We start from the raw sequence: 21126 nt of genomic DNA, 5'->3' as shown, positions 1-21126 counted from the left end.
GAAAACAATTTAGATCAACATGTTTTTAATACATTCTCCCAGTAAGCTCCCACACAAGGTCTCTGCTCTCCCATTAAGTCACCTCATCATGTGTTGAAATACACATTATTTGACATGATTGTAAAAATATATATATATATATATATATATATATATATATATATATATGTATGTATGTATGTATATATTATGTTTATATATGATCGGTTACAACTCACCTAATGTGTTGAAACAGAAATACACATGTCTTGCTTTATAAAAAAATAAGTAAAAAAGAAATACACGTCTCTAACATTGACTTATAATCGCAAAGAAATCTTGAAAACTGCTCTATGGACACCTCGCAAAGAAATAAGAAAAGCAAGCCAAACTCATTTGAACTGTCTGGAAACTCAAATGATCAATGGAGAGCTTTTCATTCTACACCCTCTCAATAGTCCTGTTTCTATGTTTGTCTTGTGAAACAACACATTGCCAACAAGCTTACCTGAACAATTTACAGCTCAACTGCACTGGCAACCCTTCTATATCAAAAGGGTACCTATGCAATGGTCCTCTGCAGTCATGCAAATCCTATGTAACTTTCAGGTCCCAACCACCCTATGACACTGCCAAAAGCATTGCCGATTTGCTTGGATCCGAAGCCTCCTTCATTGCTTCAATAAACAATGTCTCAAATATTTTTGACAGCATTCCAGCTGGTAAGTTGACTACAGTTCCAATTACATGCTCATGTTCTGGCTCTATCTACCAGTACTATGCTCATTACACAGCCAAAAAATCAGATACATATTTTCATATAGCGAATGATACTTTCCAAGGCCTTTCCACTTGCCAGGCACTGATTGGTCAAAACTACTATAATAGTGAAGATATTCCGGTGGGCACAGAGCTGACGGTTCCAGTGAGATGTGCATGCCCAACTGAGAATCAGACGGTGAATGGAGTCATCTCCTTGCTCGATTATATGGTGACAATAAATGATACGGTTTCATCAATTGCAAAGGCTTTTGGGGTGAGTGTGCAGAGCATATTAGAGGCAAACATGTTGTCACAGGAAAGCATTATCTATCCATTTACACCTATTCTGGTTCCTCTACAAAGCAAAACTTGCACTACAAATCCGAGTAGTTTCTTTTGCGACTGTCCTAATGGCTATGCCGCAGATGGTGTCAGCTGCAAGACTGATCCTAGAAAGTTTCCTGTCAAATGGATTGCTCTATTAGGTATCTCTCTCACTCTCTCTCCCTCTCTCTCTCTCTCTCTCTCTCTTGTGTTTGAGCTAGCCGTTGTCTTGAAGGAACAAAATCGTTTGGTTGGAGTAATTAAGTAGTCAAATCCCATATCGAGTATTAGCAACCAATAATGAGTGATTAATATCCTTGTATCTAGTATCAAAATCTCACAGAAAGAAAGGAAAATTGAGTTCTCTGTATGTCTGAGCATGCACACATAATCCTGAAATTGTCTTCGACATAGGTTTTTAATTAAAATAAAATTTGGCTATCTGAAAATTCTCCCTGGACAACCAGAATCACAAACACATTTACTAGTTAAATTTTATAGATATGAGCGATGAAGGTCTAATTTAGGTTAATCTGTCAACTAAAGCACTAATAAAAGAATTGCCACTGATTTCATATAGTTTGATCAATTTTTTATTCTTTACTTCAGGTATTGGCATTGGCATCGGATTCTTGGGTCTATTTCTTTTAGGCTACAAGTTATATCAGTACCTAAAGAAAAGAAAACAAAGAATTCATAAGGAAAAATTGTTCAAGCAAAATGGTGGCTTCTTGTTACAAGAAAAATTCTCATCTTATGGAAGTAGTGAGAAAGCAAAGATATTCACTGCAGAGGAACTGCAAAGGGCAACAGACAACTACAACAGAAGCAGATTTCTTGGTCAAGGAGGCTATGGCACAGTTTATAAAGGAATGTTACCTGATGGCAACATAGTTGCAGTCAAGAAGTCGAAAGGAATCGATAAAAGCCAAATTGAGCAATTCATTAATGAAGTTGTCATTCTTTCCCAAATCAATCATAGAAACATAGTCAAATTATTGGGTTGTTGTTTGGAGACCGACTATCCATTACTTGTTTATGAATTCATTCCTAATGGAACCCTTTCCCAACATATCCATCGGCGAGACCTTGAATTATCACTTTCATGGGAGAACCGCATTAGAATTGCATGTGAAGTTGCTGGAGCAGTAGCATATATGCATTGTGCAGCTTCAATCCCCATCCTTCATCGAGACATCAAATCTTCCAACATTCTCTTGGATGATAAGTATGCTGCCAAAGTGTCAGACTTTGGTACATCAAGAGCAGTCCCGGATGATAAAACTCACTTCACCACAGAAGTAAAAGGAACTTTGGGGTACTTGGACCCAGAGTACTTCCAATCAAGTCAATTCACAGAAAAAAGTGATGTATATAGCTTTGGAGTTGTGCTTGTAGAGCTTCTAACTGGGGAAAAACCAATTTCTTTTGCGAGAGATGAAGAAGAAAGAAATCTTGTTTCGCACTTCATTGCATTGACAAAGGAGGATAGACTGCATCAGATTTTACAACCTCGAGTTGCTAGAGAAGCAAGTAGAGAGGATACTCATGCTATTGCAAACCTGGCAATGAGATGTTTGAGATTGAATGGAAAAAAGCGGCCTACAATGAAAGAGGTTTCAATGGAGCTGGAAGCTTTGAGAAAATCTCAAAAATGCTTAGAGAATTTCCAAGAGCCTCATTTATTGAGAGATGAAGTATCATCCATATCCATAGAAAGCACAAGGGAGAGCCAAGAATATACGGAGGAAACGATCATCTCTTCCCTAGAAATGGAGTTTGCATCATCAATCTTGAAATCAGATTGATAAAGGAACTTTTTTCTTTCTTTTGTAGTCTTAACATAGAGTTTGCATTGATCTTGAAATCTGCTTGATAGAGGAACATTTTTCTTTCTTCTGTAGTCTTAACAGAGTTTGCATCAATCTTGAAAACTTTTTGTGATGAAAGTAGTCGAGATGCAGCAACAATTTCAATTTCTGGTCCTCCGAGAAGCTTCTGCACTACTCTGTGGAAGCTTTGAGTCCCAGCCAAAGTGAAGACCTTTTTATGAAGAGCATGTACTGATTCCCTCCCTACTAAAACCAACCTGTGTAAGAAAAAAATCCTTCAAGATCCTACCTGCAGTTTATGCTCTAAGGAACCCGAATCCATTGTCCATGCTTTGTGGGGCTGTGAAGAACTTCGGATTGTGTGGCAAAAAAATTTCCAGGGCCTGCATGATGCTGGTTTCCCTCTGAACTCGTTTTACGACCTGGTTGTTCTTATCCAGGAGAAGCATCGTAACATCTGTTTGTTTGCTATGACCTGTTTGGCGGTGTGGTGTTGCCGCTGGAGAAGCTATACGATCACGCATCCTCTTTGCTAAGTGAATTTCAGACAGCTCGGCAACTTCCTCCAAAAACTGTTTGGGCAACTCGAACTGCGTGGAAACCTCCAGACCATGATAATTTGAAGACGAACTTCGATGGGGCTGTGTTTGAGAATCTGAAGGAAGCATATATTAGTGTAGTAGTGCGAAACTCTCAAGAGGAAGTTATGGCGGCTTTGTCTGAAAAGATCCCCATGCCATCTTCAGTAGCTTTATTGGAGACGTTGGCAGCTAGAAGAGATGTACTATTTGTTCATGAACTTGGCTTTCGCAGGTCCAGTTTTGAGGGTGACTCGGAAACCTCCATCAATGCTTTACAGCATCATAATTGGCTGCAGGCCTTGTTTGGTCATATTATTAAAGACACCTCATGCCTTAGCCTAGAGAGCGAGAAATTCTTTTCTTATTTTGGTTTGGATGAAGTCTGTTCCTTCTAACCTTACTAACTGTGTTTCTAAAGATATTATTGCTATGAAATAAAAGCAGTGAATCAGTTTTTCTTCCTAAAAAAAAAATCAGAGGTATTCACCCGTCAAAGAATTGTGAAGTGTAATGATTTTTAAAGTAGATGAACTTATAAGTTCATTTCCTCCTAAGCATCAACTTTCACATCCCAAACCCAAAAAGGTCCAAAGCATAAGTCAAAGCTCTTTAACATATTTACAACGATACAACAACAAATCATATGCCTCCAAAAAACATAAAGTCACGGTGTTCTCTAGAATATGCAACCCCAGCAACAAATCTTGGTCTAACAAACCCAAGGCTAACAAACCTCAAGAGCCTAGCCTCCATTAAAATTAATTTTTCTTCTCTCTCTCTCATTATTTCATTTTAGTCTCTCTCTCTTCTTTCTCTCTTTTGTTCTGCACTCTCCCTTTCAAACCCAAAACCCATGGTGGAACACCATCACCAAGCCACCATGGTCAGACCACTGTCACAGGCCACTACAGCCCACCACCATCACACGCCAAACCTCCGTTTTCTCTACGTGGGTGGATCTGTCGTTGGTCTCTCAACTCCGGCTCTCTTCTCTAACTTGTGGGTCTCTCAAGTCCGCTTGGTAGGGGCAGAACTACCCCTGGACCAGGGCCAATGCCCCCTAAATTTTTTATAAAAAAAATATTATTATATATATGTGTATTAATTTTAGCAATTTTGTTCTATAAAATTATATTTTATTTTCCTTTAACAATATAATTGATTTTTTTAAAAGTAATGTTATACTCATAAACTTTTTTATAACTTTTTTAAAAACCTTTTTGGCAGCAAATTCTTGTTGATTCGCATATGGACACACCACTCACATCATATTTTTACTTATCAATAACCACTCATTTTAGTGACCATAAAAAAATTCATAGACCTAAAATCTAAAACAAAATATACAAGTCCTAAAAAAAAAATCAACAACAAAAATTACGAGTAAAATTAAAAACAAAATTAAGCTCAATTAACTAATTTTATCTAAAATAAATAACCCTGCCCTTTAAAAAAAGTTCTAAAAAAAAATAATTTTGTTCTTACCTACAAAAAAAATATCTCAACAGCCAAGTATCCATTTGGATTGCAGCCATGTCCAGCATTTTTGCACATCTAGCATTTTTTGTGGGTCCTGTGCACTGTTCACGAGACCTGCAAACTACTTTTTTTAAAAAAAACAACTTTAAAACTGGGTCTTAAGGCACTATTCACACATTTAAAAATTATTTTACTATAGTGTTTTCAGTTTTTAGCAATAAGCGGTATCCAAACACACCCTAAGTAGCAAAATCAGAGGTTGAATCATTACACACAACCAACAGTAAAACCGTCCCCTCTAATCCAAAGTTCTGGCTCCATCCTTGCTGCTTAGTTCGGTTATGGTTCATGGGTTGTGACTCTCTCAGTGATGGATTTTGGCTGTGGGTTTTGGTGATGTTTTAGCCATGAATTTTGCCGATGTTTGGTTTTTTTTTTTTTCCTAGTAGTGGTGGGTTTGATGAGTGTGGGTGTGGTTGGGTTTGTGACTAATGTGGTGGTGGTGGGGGGGGGGGTTGCCGTGGTGGTGGAGGTGGTGATTGATATTGGTGGTGATGGGTTTGATGAGTGTCGGTATGGTTGGATTTGTGACTGATGTGGTGGGGGTTGTCGTGGTTGGAGCTGGGTCTGTGGCGGCATGAGAGGTCTGAAAGTTGTGAGAGAGAGTTGAGAGATTGTGAGAGTTTTGAAAATAAAAGAAAAATAATAATATTTTAATCATGGCTATGAATTTTTTTTTTTTTAAACTCTCAGCTACAATACACATTTTTCTATAGATGTGCAATGTAGCAATGAAGGTAAAAAAAAAATACCTTTAGCGCGTTTTGGTGGAGCTAAAATAACTATATAGCTATTTAGCTCCACTATTGTGAGTGCTCTTATAACCTATAGAACAAAAGTAGTTTATAATCAATAACAAATTTAAAAGTAAAATTAAATATATATGAAAAAACTTTATTTTATATATATATATATATATATATATATAATGAATTAACTACATAAACAAGACCTTGTGAAATAAGGGATTAGGAATTCAAATGCTTGAGTCCCTATCAGGTAAGGTGGAAATGGCTAAATAGCCTTAACTTTTAACTATGTAGTCAAATAACTCTCTTCTTAGACTATTTAGTAAAATAGGACTAGTTTGGAACTCGACATCGTTAATGTCAAATTCGAACTAAAACTCAACATTAGCAATATTGAGTTCTATACATATTTTTAAGTGGAACTCAGCATTTATAATGTATATATAGGTGAAGCATGGCATGTCAAGTGTTCCAACAGAAGAGAACCTTGCAAGATTTCTATCAAAGAAGTCAATATATTCGGCCATGAGTCATTGTAACATTAAGGTGCGGTTTGGATGCAGCGTCCACGTTTTGCGTCCAAGTTTTGCCTTTTTTTTTTTTTTTTTTTTTTTTTTCCTCCAGCCGCAAGTGTTGACCCAATCTTCTGTGAACAGTGCATTCGTGCACTGTTCACGGACCCACAAATTTCACTTTTCAGCAACTTTTTCATTAAAAATGGGTCCCGCGGTACTATTCACATATTTTAAAATTATTTTGCTACAGTATTTTCAGTTTTCAATTTTCAATTTTCAGCAATAAGTTCTATCCAAACGGACCCTAAATGCAACTTCTTGCATTTCTTCACGCATGAAATACTTCCTGATGTATTGGCTAATGCATTTAATGATTTGTTGGCTAATGTCAAGCCACCAAATTTGACAATTCAAGCCATTCTAACAGGTGACATCTCACCTCATGTGTTGTAACAGATACACTAGTCTCTAGCATGAGTACATGACTGATTCGCAAAGAAAATTTTGAAAACTGCTCTATGGACACCTCACAAAGATAAGCAACGTTTGACCCAATCAACTACAAACTATAAGCCAACTGAAACACGCAAGTCATCCCATTATACAATTCCTCAACGTCATCAATTAGCATTTGAAAATTGGCACTTGTTTGACTATATATGTCCCTTGAAATCCATACCAAGCAATTCAAAGAAGTTATCTAACCTATAATGAGTCTTACAATTAGACAAATTGATTCCGCATTGTAATAAGAAATAGGCAAAGCAAGCCAAACTCATTTGAACTGTCTGGAAACTCAAATAATCAATGGAGAGCTTGTCATTCTATACTCTCTCAATAGTCCTGTTTCTATGTTTGTTTTGTGATACTACATATTGCCAACAAGCTTACCTGAACAATTCACAGCTCAACTGCACTGGCAACCCATCTATATCAAAAGGGTACCTATGCAATCGTCCTCTGCAGTCATGCAAATCCTATGTAACTTTCAGGTCCCAACCACCCTATGACACTGCCAAAAGCATCGCCGATTTGCTTGGATCCGAAGCCTCCCTCATTGCTTCAATAAACAATGTCTCAAATATTTTCGACAGCATTCCAGCTGATAAGTTGACTATAGTTCCAATTACATGCTCATGTTCTGGCACTATCTACCAGTACTATGCTCATTACACAGCCAAAAAATCAGATACATATTTTCATATAGCGAATGATACTTTCCAAGGCCTTACCACTTGCCAGGCACTGATTGGTCAAAACTACTATAATAGTGAAGATATTCCGGTGGGCACAGAGCTGACAATTCCAGTGAGATGTGCATGCCCAACTGAGAATCAGACGGTGAATGGAGTCATCTCCTTGCTCAATTATATGGTGACAATAAATGATACGGTTTCATCAATTGCAAAGGCTTTTGGGGTGAGTGTGCAGAGCATATTAGAGGCAAACATGTTGTCACAGGAAAGCATTATCTATCCATTTACACCTATTCTGGTTCCTCTACAAAGCAAAACTTGCACTACAAATCCGAGTAGTTTCTTTTGCGACTGTCCTAATGGCTATGCTGCAGATGGCGTCAGCTGCAAGACTGATCCTAGAAAGTTTCCTGTCAAATGGATTGCTCTATTAGGTATCTCTCTCTCTCTCTCTCTCTCTCTCTCTCTCTCTGTATGTATGTGTTTGTTTGTGTGTGTGTGTGTGTGTGTGTGTGAGCTAGCCGTTGTCTTGAAGAACAAACTTTTGGTTGGAATAATTAAGTAGCCACATCCCAAATCTCCTAGTAGTAACCAACAATTAGTAATTAATATCCTTATATCAAGTATCAAAACCTCACAGAAAGAAAGGAAAATTGAGTTCTCTGTATGTCGTCTGAGCATGCACACAGAATCTAGCAATTTTGCACTCATTGGAATCAAGACATACAATCCCAAAATTGTCTTGGAGATAGGATTTTAATCAAAATCAAATTAGGCTATCTGCAAATTCTCCCTGGACAACCAGAATCACACACACATTAACTTGTTAAATTTCTAGATATGATCAATGAAGGTCTAATTTAGATTAGTCTGTCAACTAAAGTACTAATGAAAGAATTACACAGATTTCATATAGTTTGATCAATTTTTTATTCTTTACTTCAGGTATTGGCATTGGCATGGTATTCTTGTGTCTATTTCTTTTAGGCTACAAGTTATATCAGTTCCTAAAGAAAAGAAAACACAGAATTCATAAGGAAAAATTGTTCAAGCAAAACGGTGGCTTCTTGTTACAAGAAAAATTATCAACTTATGGAAGTAGTGAGAAAGCAAAGATATTCACTGCAGAGGAAATGCAAAGGGCAACAGACAACTACAACAAAAGCAGATTTCTTGGTCAAGGAGGCTATGGTACAGTTTATAAAGGAATGTTACCTGATGGCAACATAGTTGCAGTTAAAAAGTCGAAAGGAATCAATAAAAGCCAAATTGAGCAATTCATTAATGAAGTTGTCATTCTCTCCCAAATCAATCATAGAAACATAGTCAAATTATTGGGTTGTTGTTTGGACACCGACTATCCGTTACTTGTTTATGAATTTATTCCTAGTGGAACCCTTTCCCAACATATCCATCGGCGAGACCTTGAATTATCACTTTCATGGGAGAACCGCATTAGAATTGCATGTGAAGTTGCTGGAGCAGTAGCATATATGCATTGTGCAGCTTCAATCCCCATCCTTCATCGAGACATCAAATCTTCCAACATTCTCTTGGATGATAAGTTTGCTGCCAAAGTGTCTGACTTTGGTACATCAAGAGCAGTCCCGGATGATAAAACTCACTTCACCACAGAAGTGAAAGGAACTTTGGGATACTTGGATCCAGAGTACTTCCAATCAAGTCAATTCACAGAAAAAAGTGATGTATATAGCTTTGGAGTTGTGCTTGTAGAGCTTCTAACTGGGGAAAAACCAATTTCTTTTGCGAGAGATGAAGAAGAGAGAAATCTTGTTTCACACTTCATTGCATTGACAAAGGAGGATAGACTGCATCAGATTTTACAACCTCGAGTTGCTAGAGAAGCAAGTAGAGAGGATATTCATGCTATTGCAAACCTGGCAGTGAGATGTTTGAGATTGAATGGAAAAAAGCGGCCTACAATGAAAGAGGTTTCCATGGAGCTGGAAGCTATGAGAAAATCTCAAAAATGCTTAGAGAATTTCCAAGAGCCTCATTTATTGAGAGATGAAGTATCATTCATACCCATAGACAGCACAAGGGAAAGCCAAGAATCTACAGAGGAAACGATCATCTCCTCCCTGGAAATGGAGTCTGCATCAATAATCTTGAAATCAGCTTGATAGAGGAACTTTTTTCTTTCTTTCGTAGTCTTAACACAGAGTGTGCATCAATCTTGTAATCAGCTTGAAAAAGGAACTTTTTTCTTTCTTCTGTAGTCTTTAACAGAGGTATTTACCCATCAAAGAATTGTGAAAGGTAATGGTTTTTTTAAGTAAATGACCTTATTAAGTTCATGTCCTCCTAAGCATCAATTGTCAAGCCCCAAACCTAAAAAGGTCCAAGGCATGAGAAAATGAACCATCGAAAGATAAAGAGTTTTTTTTTTTTTTTTTTTTCCTTTCCCGAATAAGTAATATATCTATATGACAAAATATTCACAAGCCAAAATCTCCACAACACAAGTCAGAGCTCTATAACATATTTACGATGACACAACTACAAATCATATGCCTTGTAAATACATGAATATAATCCAAACACCAAATGGTTTAACATAAAGTCACAGTGCTCTCTAGAATATGCAACCCCAACAAAAAATCTTGGTCTAACAAACCCAAGGCTGACAAACCTCAAGAGCCCAACCTCCAATAAAATTAACTATTGCCTCCAAAATTTAGCAAGACTAGATTACCAACAATTTATAATGTGAATCTCCCAGAAAGCATAGTAGTCCAATCACAATCAGTAAAGGAGTACCCAGAAAGCATAGTAGTCCAATCACAATCAGTAAAGGATAGTACTCCGTTCCCGTATAATAGGGGTGTTACTACTCACAAGCCCATAATCTTTAGGGGATTAGCATACTGTTTCCAAGAAAATGCCATCATGAGTAACATAACCCGGCTGGTCTCCATACATTTATCATAAAGTAAATTTATCAAAATTTCAAGATCAATATTCCTAGGACAAAAAAAAAATGGTTCCAACTCACACACAAGCACAAATCACCACAAAAAAAATAAAAATAAAAAACTCAAACAAAATTCAAACTTATATATATTCTCATGAACTAGGTGAAGGAATACATTTTCCAGGTATTCAAGGCCACCAAATTCTGCCAATCTCAACATTCTAGTAATGAAAAATAATGGATCATGTTTAACATGCCAATTAATTTACTGCACATAACAGATTCAGGTGTCCCTCACGCCAAGGTAGTGATAGATTTCAGTTTCCAGAGCCTCTAGGTAATGTAAAATGACCTCAAACCCAAGTACCAGGTAAAATGTGAATTGGTCAAGTCTAAGTAAATTTCAGACAGAAATCTAAAAAATCACAAATTGATAATTGATTGAATGCTAAAATAAATAGCATACATGTTTAAACAGTTGAATAATGTTACAGACAATACAGGATGATAATGATCATCGCTGATGCTCTATGTCAAACCAGAATAAGAGAGATGTTCGAGCATAAATGACTCGTACTCGCTGCAATTCCAGGTCCCCACTTGTTAAAACAGCCTTTGCACCTCCTTCAATGCGAGTTTGAGAGACAAAAACACCATCACTATGGCTATTCAATGAGGAAGAGAGCTGCTGAGCAGCACTGGCTGTACTCACAATCGGGCATGACAGATAGTCCAAGGGGTTCGACTCACATTGAAGAACACATCCATCTATAGTTAGCCTTCCCTTTCTATGAAGCAAGCAGCAACCAAGCTCTGCCTTCACTGTTAGGTTTGCCAGTTTGCAGGTGGACATGAACTCCAATGCACTGGCCCAAAAAAAATGAACAGAACATACCAAAATTTGTTGCTTATGATGAACATGTACAGAAAAGAGGTGGTTTTCACCAGCAGTACTTTCCAAACTGCTAGATAAATTTAATGGGTAGCTATCAACACTAACATATATAATATTGCAGAATATCTATTGTGACAGACACAATTTTGAATCCATGCTTATGGCATATGGCTCAAACACATTTCTTTTTATTTCTAGATCTCTGCCACTAAATGCAACAGCATGGAGGTGGACCCTCAAATATATAGTTGTAGAAAGAAAACTCCCATAAAACCACCACATAACAAAATAAGGTGAAACATAAATGTAAACTTTGCAAACCTGTCTGAACCTCGAGAACAAATGAGTGTTGTCTCATCGGGAAGCTCACCTCCACCAATCTGAACAAAGTAAGCTTAAATTGAAAGTAGCAAAAATGAAAGAGGACAAATTCAGTAAAAGTTTGTTTTTCTTTCTACTAGAATAAGATCAGCACGAGGAAATCACACACCCCTTGTTTAAAATAGGCATTTTATTATAGTAATGTATGGTACTGTAAAGGTGACCAGAAAACAGAAAAGCAACGAGTAAATTTGTCCATTCTCATGAGAAAGCTGAAAGCAATTTTGTTACATCTGCAGTGATAGTTCAATGCAAACCTGTTTGTCACAAAGCATGGTATTCATGGAAATGAATTCCTTGCCACAAAATGACTAGAATGCAACACATCATCTAAACTTATAATGAAATCAAGCTATAAAATTCTCTAGGATGATGTCAATTAGAATTCAAAGATGAGATTAAACGCAGCCTGAATATTGATGCAGCAGAACCAGCCTTAGAATCAGCAATATCACAATACTTACAGGAAAATAATTAAGCAATGATTGGGGATTGCTATGGTGGTTAGGACGTTTTAACTCATCAGGTGAAAGAGAGTAAAATATAACCAATATAGGGGCTGCAAATGATGCAGTAGGTTGGGTCAAAGGCTGCCCCTCACCAAAACCTAAAAGTGGAACGAATTTCCTGTAATCCAAGACAACCCTACCTCACATTAGGGTTACTCAACACAATTTCTGCTATCACAAGCTAATCATAAAGGTCAAATTGCTTCATTTAGAGGTACAATACTTTTAATCCCCAAAGAACTTGTTTTCCCTCTTTGCAAGTAACAATATCAGGTAAGACTAAGGAAATTTTTCTTACAAATTTCATGTTTTTCAAGGTAATAACCACAATATTATTAAGCAAAACAATTAGAATAAAAGCTTCTTCTCTCTAAATGTCAAGATGCATTCAAATCCAACAATGTAAATAGTGTACCCATTAACCAGTTAAGAGCGAGACCAAACACCTACATTCAAATAAATACAAATGGAACCATGTGTGATACTTAAGCAATTTCTAATTTGAAAGAGACTTTGGAAATACCAGGCAAAGTGGTTTTTTTATTTGAATATTAGAGGCACGATGACTCCCTCCTGCTGCAATTAAAATAGTATCGCCAGGCCTGTAATGGAAAAAGTTAGTGTCAAGTGCCATCTAGACCAAGAATGACATATATGCAGACGTATCTTACAAACCTTGCGGCTGCAACAGCAGTCTCAATGTTGGGGAAAACCCCAGGCTCAGATAAATCTTTGACAGATCGGTCCACTCGCAGCCACAAACGAGGGTGACATGCCAGGTAACACCATCTGTTGCAAACGAGGGCGGTGTTATACCGATCTGCAAACTCAATAGCAATTTGTGACAGAAATTGTACATAATTGTGTTATACCATTTTTTTTTATAAGTCCATAATTGTGTTATACATGCATAGTAGCATTGTCTACTAGGCCAATGTAACTCAACTGTGTTATAGCTATCTTAAAGACTCAAACTCCCACCTTATTTGTCATAAATCGCCACATTTAGAAAAGCTACATAATGTAGTTCAAGACGGTTAACCATCAAAAAAGAAAAGAAGTACATTAACAAAAATTTCTACATTCAAATGATTGATCTTGTTTCTTACTCCCAGACCTTACTAAACTAGATTCCTCTTCCATGACAGGAACCACATATCCAACCAGGTTCCTCCTATACAAGAAAAATCATCTTCCTTGATGATTTTCTGAATCTGTTATGGCTTTGATACATTAAGAAAATTAAAATGATAGCTTAGATGATTTGGTAAGCATGGCAGTTCTGTTGTATGGAATATGGTTCCTCTATGTTTGATGTGGTCACATATTCAATAGCACGGAGGACTCTGTTATTGGGTAGAAATCTTTGTTTTAAGAACCTTATTTGAGTGGTCTTGCACTCTTGGATGTAGTAACATGAATTCACTTGTTCAAAGTTCATAAATTCTCTGTCAAATGTAATCCATGTATATTGTAATTCTATAGGAGAGCTTCATGTATACACCCTATGTACATAAAGTTTCTTCATTTTTTCTATAAGTTACTACATATATAAATATATATATATAATATATAAAAAAGGTTATTAACATCTAGGATATTATACAATATATGCAGCAATTGGATCTACGAAGTACAGCATGCCATATTGTTTTATTTTCTTCTCTTCTTTTTCTTTTTTTCTTTTTTTTTTTTATCCCCTTTGACATACGGATATTAAAGTGGATGCAGATATTTTGCAACTTTTGGGTAAATATCGGGTTTGGCTGATCAATATGAGGTTGCATATCCCCTCGACTCCTTCTGTTGTAATCTTTGAACAATTATGGTGGATTAACTCTCTTTTTTTCAATTTTACAATAATAGGGGATTGTCTCTCTCATTCTTTTATATTCTTTCTAGAATTATACTGGATTGTCTCACTCACAGGTAAGACTAAATAACGTTCACCAAGCTAAGTAGTAAAAATTTATGCTCAGGTTCACACAGTATTATTTTTTGTTTAATATCAATGTGGGCGCCTTTCTGCCAGTCCTACACATAACCCAATAGAAAAGCTAATTCCAATTTTATTATAGATTAGATAATAGGTTAAACAAATTGTATCAACTTCTGAGCAAATCTTCTAAGCACATTTATTGCCTAATATATATCTCTCATAATCTGCATTACAAACTCCAAAAAGTCAAGAAGAAGAAAAAACCACCACCCAATTTCAGTAGGGCACAAACTGGAACTCAGGATCATCTAAATTTTACACTAAGAGTCCATTTGGTTAGGTGTTTTGAGAGCCTTAAAGACCTTTTTAAAACCCCAAAACTCTGTTTTGCAACCACAACTCCTCAATCCTCATAGCTATTTTACAAATGTTCGTTTTAAACTCAAAACACCGTTTTCCAACAGCTTATACAAATGCACCCTAAGGTATCAATATGAACTCCAATCAGACTTGTTAAAGCTTGTAACTTTCATAGTATTACATACTTTTAAACCCCATAACTTCTCTAATTTTATCAATATTGTTAAAATCAACAAAAACTGAATTGGGCAGATAGTCAATCACAAACCCTTATGCATATATTCTAGAATATCAGTGGTAGTTTGACTAAAATACTACATTTACCATCATAGTCAGCAAAAACCACACCCAAATGAATGAAAATGAATCGTCCCCCCCCCCCCCCCCAAAAAAAAAAGTGATCTTGATTGAAATTAAAGATGGGGTTTTTACTGTTTACAATAACATACAAAATCAATTGGGAGATACCCATTAAAGGAAACATAATGGTTTTGAATTGAAATGAGTAGTAAGAGAGAAATTGAGACAGAGGGATGAAAAGGGGTACCTGGAATTGGAGAAAGGAAGCTAAAGATGTGCATAAGACAGCCATCATCAAGACTATTTATTGGACAGAATGAAGCTTCTGTGCTCTTTTTCCTTTTCCATTTTCTCTTGTTTGCTTCTTCTTCTCCTTCTCCTTCAATCTTCGCCTCCATCTCTATGCCTCTCTCTCTCTCTCTCTCTCTCTCTCACTGAGACACGGCCCCTTCTTTCTTTGTGGATTTTTGGAAAGATTTTTTTTAAGGTTTTTGACTCTGACGAGAAGTAACCAACGACAAACGCTTCTCCTCGGATTTTGGTGAACAATTTTTATAATTTTTTTTCTTTTTTTATTGTTGTTTCTATTGCTTTGTTGGATTTGTGAGCTGAGTTGTCATCCGGTCCTGTCCTGTCCTAAATTTTAGTAAACTTCAATTTTCGGGTGCCGTAACGAAAGAGTGGTAGAGTGTAAATTGCATCTTCTAACTTCAGTATTTTCATTTTATTTTTGTTCAATTGAGTGATGTGAGTTTCAAATTTATTCCATTCAAACATTTGACTAATTTTGTTAAAAAAATTATCATTAAAAAAATATTATTTTTACATTAAAAAAATCTATAAAATTAATAAAAATAGTTTATAGATTTTTTATGAAAGATTTTTTTTTTCAAAATTTTTTTTTATTAGTTTATTTTATACTTAACAACAATATTTTTTAATGGGTTAAGAGCTCCTTAAAATCAACAATTTTTATAGATACTTAGAGCACTCAGCACTGCTTATATATAGAAAAAGGAACACATTTTAGCCAACAAAATTCAAAATTCACTCAATATTTATATTAGTTGTTATACATAAAAGACTAGAACTATCTATGTTCAGACAGCTGCTTCTTCTCTCTCTCTCTCTTTCTCCTTGCTTTATAAGTCAATAATAATATGAGCATGGTTTTAAAAACCAAAAAGGTCAAAAAACCAAAAAATAGGTCCGGTTCTCAGTTGTTATTAGACCAAATTTTGGGTCTGATTCTCAGTTGTACTGGCCAGTTTAATTCGATTTTTAAAACCATGGGTATGATTTCCATTGATTTAATGGTATAATCATGTTCTCAAGTTTTGGAAGGTAACCATCGCCTAGAATATCCATCATTCTAGTATTGAGATTCTTTTGGGCTTCTGTCTCAAGGTTTGTCACTATCTCACTGTGCATGTAGCTAATGAACCAAGGAAGATATACCAGTCTATGATCATCCCAACTGTTGAAGCAGGAATGTGCTCAAAATGAACTATTCAACATTTTAATTGTTTATAGACCAGGGTGGTCGATACTGTACCGGTACCGGCTGTACGGGCTGGTACGTACCGTACCGGTCAGTGCACCGGTACCAGTACACTTCTATTTTGTACCGGAAAAAATACCGGCCGTATCGGTCGCGTACCGGCCATACCAGCCAATTTCGGGAAATACCGGCCAATACCAAGCGTACAATCCGGTACAGAAAAAAAAAAAAAATTTTTTTTAGTTTTGTAATTTTTGTATTTTTGTAAGGACATAATGGTAACTTATTTACACTAACTTACTAATATTATTTGTTTTCTTAGTATGCAATGAACAACTAAGCTTTCTATTTTTTATATTGTGTTTTTTTTTTTTTCCTTTTAATTGATACTAAAGTCTAAAACTATGAATAATTTGTTCTGAATTGAGGTAATGTTTTATGATAAACTTTTATATTTACTATAATATAAGTGAAATATTATATGCTAATAACCATGGTTCTAGAGATTTTGGTGTGTGTAATATATATATAAAATAGCGGTAAACCCGAAACGGTACACCGGTATTGATCGGTATCCGAAATATATCGTACCGGTGGCCAAACCGGTATAGCCTCCGGTACGGTATTGACTTCCTTGTTATGGACAGAAATAAACCCTCTTAAAAAATATTAAGAATAAGAATGATAATAGAACTTGAGTCATATTTTAAAGATATATGAAAAGAATATTTTATCTTATATTTAACGTTCCATTTAATGCTCGAGATCAAGCAATGCAACACTAGCAACAAGCAGATGACAGCACTGGGTGCCATTTGGTTGCTATTGCAGAGGCTGCTCCTTGCATAGAAATCTTGAGCTGACAAAAACTGAGAAGGTGACAATTGCATAGGCAATACTAGCAAAAAGACTTGAATCAATGTGCTTGTTTGTGCCATCACAATGCTCTCAATTTGCAGTTTCATACTTTGCTCTTTTTTCATACTTTGCTCTTATTAGGCAAATCTTTTAAACAGAAACAACTTTACTTGAAGGCCAAATTGTATTATTACCAAGTTTAGTTGCATTTTATCTAATCTAACAAGTTAGAATCTAGTATTTACAAAAAATTTCATTTTACCATCTCAAAATCTGTTTTATCTATTATATCATACTATTTTACAACACACTTAACAAAAATTATTTTCACCAACTCTTTCTCTCTTTTCGTCTTCATAAAAAATAATTAAAATAATGAAAAGGAAGTGAGGACAAGACAGATAGGAGAGAGAGTCAGAATAAAATAATAATATTTAGTTTTGCAATCCGTGAATAGTAGAATCTATAGAAGTATACTGTAGCACTATTGTAAAAAATTTTGCAATCAGAGCATTAGCAATGGGGCTTGTAAAAGCCCCAAAATAGTATTTTATAATCCACAAACACTAAAATGATGCTTTATCCGGTTTCTATATCCTTAAAAATTTACAATACTGCTACAATATGCTCTTATATATGCAACTTAATGTAGCCGCTTGTATTTATTTTTTTATTCTTTTTTATTCGTTGAGTCTCTTTCTTCTAATCATTTTGTCTCCTTTTTTACTGACTTTGGGTTTTATATTATTTTTTGTATAGATATATTATTTTAATGTATTGTATGATAAAATAAAAGTTTGGATGTTTGATATATTATAAAATAGTATAGTATAATAAATAAAATAACTTTTAAGATGGTAAATATGATATTTTATTATTTTATACTTTGATGCAAAAAATCCTCCAACATATACCATTTACAATACCCAATGCCAATGTTTAACGTTAAATTATGGTCAATAAATTAATCATGAAACTGTAGTTAGATTAGATATGATGCATTTTGGACAGGTTACGAATGAGCCCAATATATCCCAACTAAGGGCGGCCCAATCTTAGCTTACCAAAGCAGCATGTTTTATAACTTGAGCCCAATCATAAATAGATATAAAGTATAGACTCATAAAACATTCGTCCATTATTCTATTTCAATTAAATAATTGACCAAGAAAAAAAGATATCACAATAAATTTAAAACTAGAGACTTTGGGATTTGGTAATAGGCATGCTCATGAGTCAAGTCAGATCAAGTTTTTATCAAAAAAAAAAAAAAAAAATCAGATCAAGGTTGGTGTTATGGCACGACACGACTATATCAGGTGAGCATTTAGCACACTTACGCTCTGTTTGTTTCAGCATCAACATTTTCTAGAAAATTGTTTATTTTTCAAAAAACATTTTCTAGAAAACTATATCATTTTCCAATGTTTGGTAATGACCTTGAAAATGAGCTTGAAAATGTTTTCTGGTGTTTGGTATGCAAATTTTTATTTTTATTTTTTATATTTCTTGTGTAATTTAAAACATGCGTATTATGTAAATTAACTAATGTAATCAATATTAAAAAAAAACCAAGGATGAATTTGGTTTTCATACTAAAATTTTGACAATAGATACAATAAAAATTAGTTGTCAAATTTTCATGATCTCTACCACTCATTTTACTTATATATATATGGACATAAACGTCCACACACACACACACATTTATATATATATATATATATATATATATATATATATATATATATTAACTATTTGTCTATATATATAAAATTGACAGGAGAATACATCTTTAATAAGTACAAAATAACAATAACTTTTCATTGTCTACTCTTTTTGCTAGTACACTAATTGTCTACTATGGTCAACTAGAAATCTTTAATATTACTCAAAATTATGTATTTATATAAGGTATCTACATAATATATCATCATTACATAATATATAATGTATCTATCAACAAAAAAGATTATGCTATGTAAAAGTAATTTAGAATCATATAGACACTATGTTTAAAATTTTCGTCTTTTACTTCATTCATTCATTCTTTCTTCTTTTTTATTTTTTATATATATTTTTTAGCACTTTTATGTGCAAAAAAAAAAAAACTTATACATGGAATCCTGGAATCCATCAAACCAAAAATTTCTTAGAGAAAAAAATAAAATCAAGTTTGAATTTCAAAGTAAAGAATTGAGATTTTGGTAGAGAGGAATGAATAATTACCGCTGCAAATATGTTCTCTTTTGCAAGTTGGTAGAGAGGAATGAAATAATTACTAAGCAATGAGGGAAAAAAAATCTACTCAAAGAATTGTGTTATAAAGGGGAAGAGAAATATGGAGAGAGAGTGAGGGAGAGAGATCTATGGAAGAGGAGAGACCAGAGTGAGTGATAGTGAGGGTGTGAGAAAAGAAAAAGAAAAGGGAAAAGAGAAAGAGTGAGAGTGAGAGAGCGTACTGTGAGATAGAGATTGTTTTCCAAAATTTTTTTTTGGAAAACAAGCTATAAAAAACAAGCCTTATTTTTATTAGGATTTTCCATTGACTAAAGATAGTTTTCCGTTGACCAGTTTTTTTTGTGCTACCAAGCACTGGAAAATGTAAAAAACTATCTTTACAGAAAGTTTTCCAGCAAAACAAACAGAGCGTTATTATTGACTAGTAAATTGTTTCTCCAAAAAAAAAAATTTATTGACTAGTAAATCGGTCATAATCATCCTCCACTTTCTTCTGATGTGGTGGTCGAGTGTCAAGCGTGTGGTAGTTAATCGGAATTATAATTATAAAAAAAAATTAAAATCTTAAATCTCATCACATTGCAAAAAATCTAAGCCTCATTATGACCAAGCCAATTATTACACTCTTCTATCCGACTTCATATAATGTAATCCTTAAATTGAACTATTATGTGTTGTTATAAAGTGTGCAAGTCAAGTAAACAACAAAATCATCAAATTAATTGAAATTATAATTTTATAAATGAATTCAGCATTTTCCCATCCCATCTTTAGATAGATTTCACCTTTAAATTGGATTGGAAGAAAATTCTTCTAACACACTACATGACAATATAAACACAACTACACACAGTATATTTTTAGTCATATAATATATTTAATGAGTCATATGATTTTCTTTTTTCTAAATAAATTAATCTATTTTAACAAAATGTGTTTTAGCTTCAGTCTTTTTCAAAAGAGGCTCTTAATGACATTCCAAGACATTACTTGGCTCTAATGACATTCAAAGAATATACATTTTTAATGTATATGGACTTTTACAACTGTGCTTGAAAAATAAATTGTAAATTAACTCTCTTATCATAACATATTGATTATTATAGTCAACATTGAGAACATATATATTTAATTTCAATAATTTTGTTTTCTTGTTAAGATTTGTTAGGTCAATGAAAAACGCATTAAAATGAATACTGATCGCCAAACATCAACTAGTGTGAACCCGCTGTACACTAATTTTGTTTAATAAGTTATGGAACGATTCTCGAAAAAACTACCTCTTTTGGAATAAATTTTGTTTTTTTCAGAACAACTTCTGGTATCCAAATCCCTGGTTCAAACACATGGTTGCTACTCGCTTCTCCTTATGCACACTTGCTACACGTTGCAATTCGGAAAAGATATACCAAAAGACATACATACTATAAAGAAAAGACATACATACTATAAAAAAAATAATAATAAGAAGAAGAAAAAAAGAAGAGATTTAAAGACATTGCATAAGTCCTATCAATTACAATCTTTTTTAATCAAAAAATAACAATCACACTCTATAACTCTTTGCTATAATTTTTTTTTACTAGGTGAAAGTCTAATATGAAAATAAATATATTAAAAATAAAGATCATTTGAAATTATTAGAATTTTTTTTTACAAGTATTTTTTTATCTCAATAATAGAAGGAAAATGATGATGAGGTACCTCTCATATATATACTTCTCACTGTT

At 34.4% G+C, this 21126-nt stretch overlaps 3 protein-coding genes across 4 annotated transcripts; 2 read left to right on the top strand and 1 right to left on the bottom strand.

Annotated features, from left to right (window-relative positions):
• Positions 1-212: 212 nt before the first annotated feature.
• On the top strand, positions 213-4128 carry LOC142614843 (putative wall-associated receptor kinase-like 16). Of its 2 annotated transcripts, XM_075787485.1 has the most exons (3): positions 215-701; positions 822-1226; positions 1675-4128. In XM_075787485.1, exons 1-3 carry the CDS (start codon positions 404-406, stop codon positions 2871-2873), a joined length of 1902 nt encoding a protein of 633 aa, XP_075643600.1. In that variant the 5' UTR covers positions 215-403; the 3' UTR covers positions 2874-4128. The 2 variants fall into 2 exon arrangements, with proteins under 2 accessions (XP_075643599.1, XP_075643600.1); XM_075787484.1 differs by having other exon boundaries at positions 213-1226.
• Positions 4129-6965: 2837 nt separating this feature from the next.
• Positions 6966-9801, top strand: LOC142614841 (wall-associated receptor kinase-like 2). Its single transcript, XM_075787483.1, has 2 exons — positions 6966-7911; positions 8423-9801. Exons 1-2 carry the CDS (start codon positions 7089-7091, stop codon positions 9619-9621), a joined length of 2022 nt encoding a protein of 673 aa, XP_075643598.1. The 5' UTR covers positions 6966-7088; the 3' UTR covers positions 9622-9801.
• Positions 9802-10828: 1027 nt separating this feature from the next.
• LOC142614840 (F-box protein SKIP5) lies at positions 10829-15411 on the bottom strand. Its single transcript, XM_075787482.1, has 5 exons — positions 15044-15411; positions 12873-13017; positions 12721-12799; positions 11629-11687; positions 10829-11278 (listed from the first exon to the last, which is right to left on the bottom strand). The coding sequence occupies exons 1-5, from the start codon at positions 15192-15194 to the stop codon at positions 10927-10929; spliced, it is 786 nt and encodes a 261-aa protein (XP_075643597.1). The 5' UTR covers positions 15195-15411; the 3' UTR covers positions 10829-10926.
• Positions 15412-21126: the final 5715 nt, after the last annotated feature.

The sequence above is a fragment of the Castanea sativa genome, chromosome 11 (genome assembly GCF_040712315.1).
Source record: "Castanea sativa cultivar Marrone di Chiusa Pesio chromosome 11, ASM4071231v1".
Taxonomy (NCBI): Eukaryota; Viridiplantae; Streptophyta; class Magnoliopsida; order Fagales; family Fagaceae; genus Castanea; species Castanea sativa.
The sequence above is the reverse complement of the archived record's forward strand: the minus strand, read 5'-3'. Positions and strand labels throughout refer to the sequence as shown.

Bases quoted from the DNA above. Each gene is read 5' to 3' on its own strand.
- LOC142614840 (XM_075787482.1), bottom strand. From the start codon at position 15,194: ATGGAGGCGAAGATTGAAGGAGAAGGAGAAGAAGAAGCAAACAAGAGA. The intron at 13,018-15,043 runs GTACCCCTTTTC...TTGAGTTTGCAG, and splicing joins CTTCCTTTCTCCAATTCCAG to ATCGGTATAACACCGCCCTC. The intron at 11,279-11,628 runs GTTTGCAAAGTT...TTTTTGGGCCAG, and splicing joins TGTTCTCGAGGTTCAGACAG to TGCATTGGAGTTCATGTCCA.
- LOC142614841 (XM_075787483.1), top strand. From the start codon at position 7,089: ATGGAGAGCTTGTCATTCTATACTCTCTCAATAGTCCTGTTTCTATGT. The intron at 7,912-8,422 runs GTATCTCTCTCT...TCTTTACTTCAG, and splicing joins CAAATGGATTGCTCTATTAG to GTATTGGCATTGGCATGGTA.
- LOC142614843 (XM_075787484.1), top strand. From the start codon at position 404: ATGGAGAGCTTTTCATTCTACACCCTCTCAATAGTCCTGTTTCTATGT. The intron at 1,227-1,674 runs GTATCTCTCTCA...TCTTTACTTCAG, and splicing joins CAAATGGATTGCTCTATTAG to GTATTGGCATTGGCATCGGA.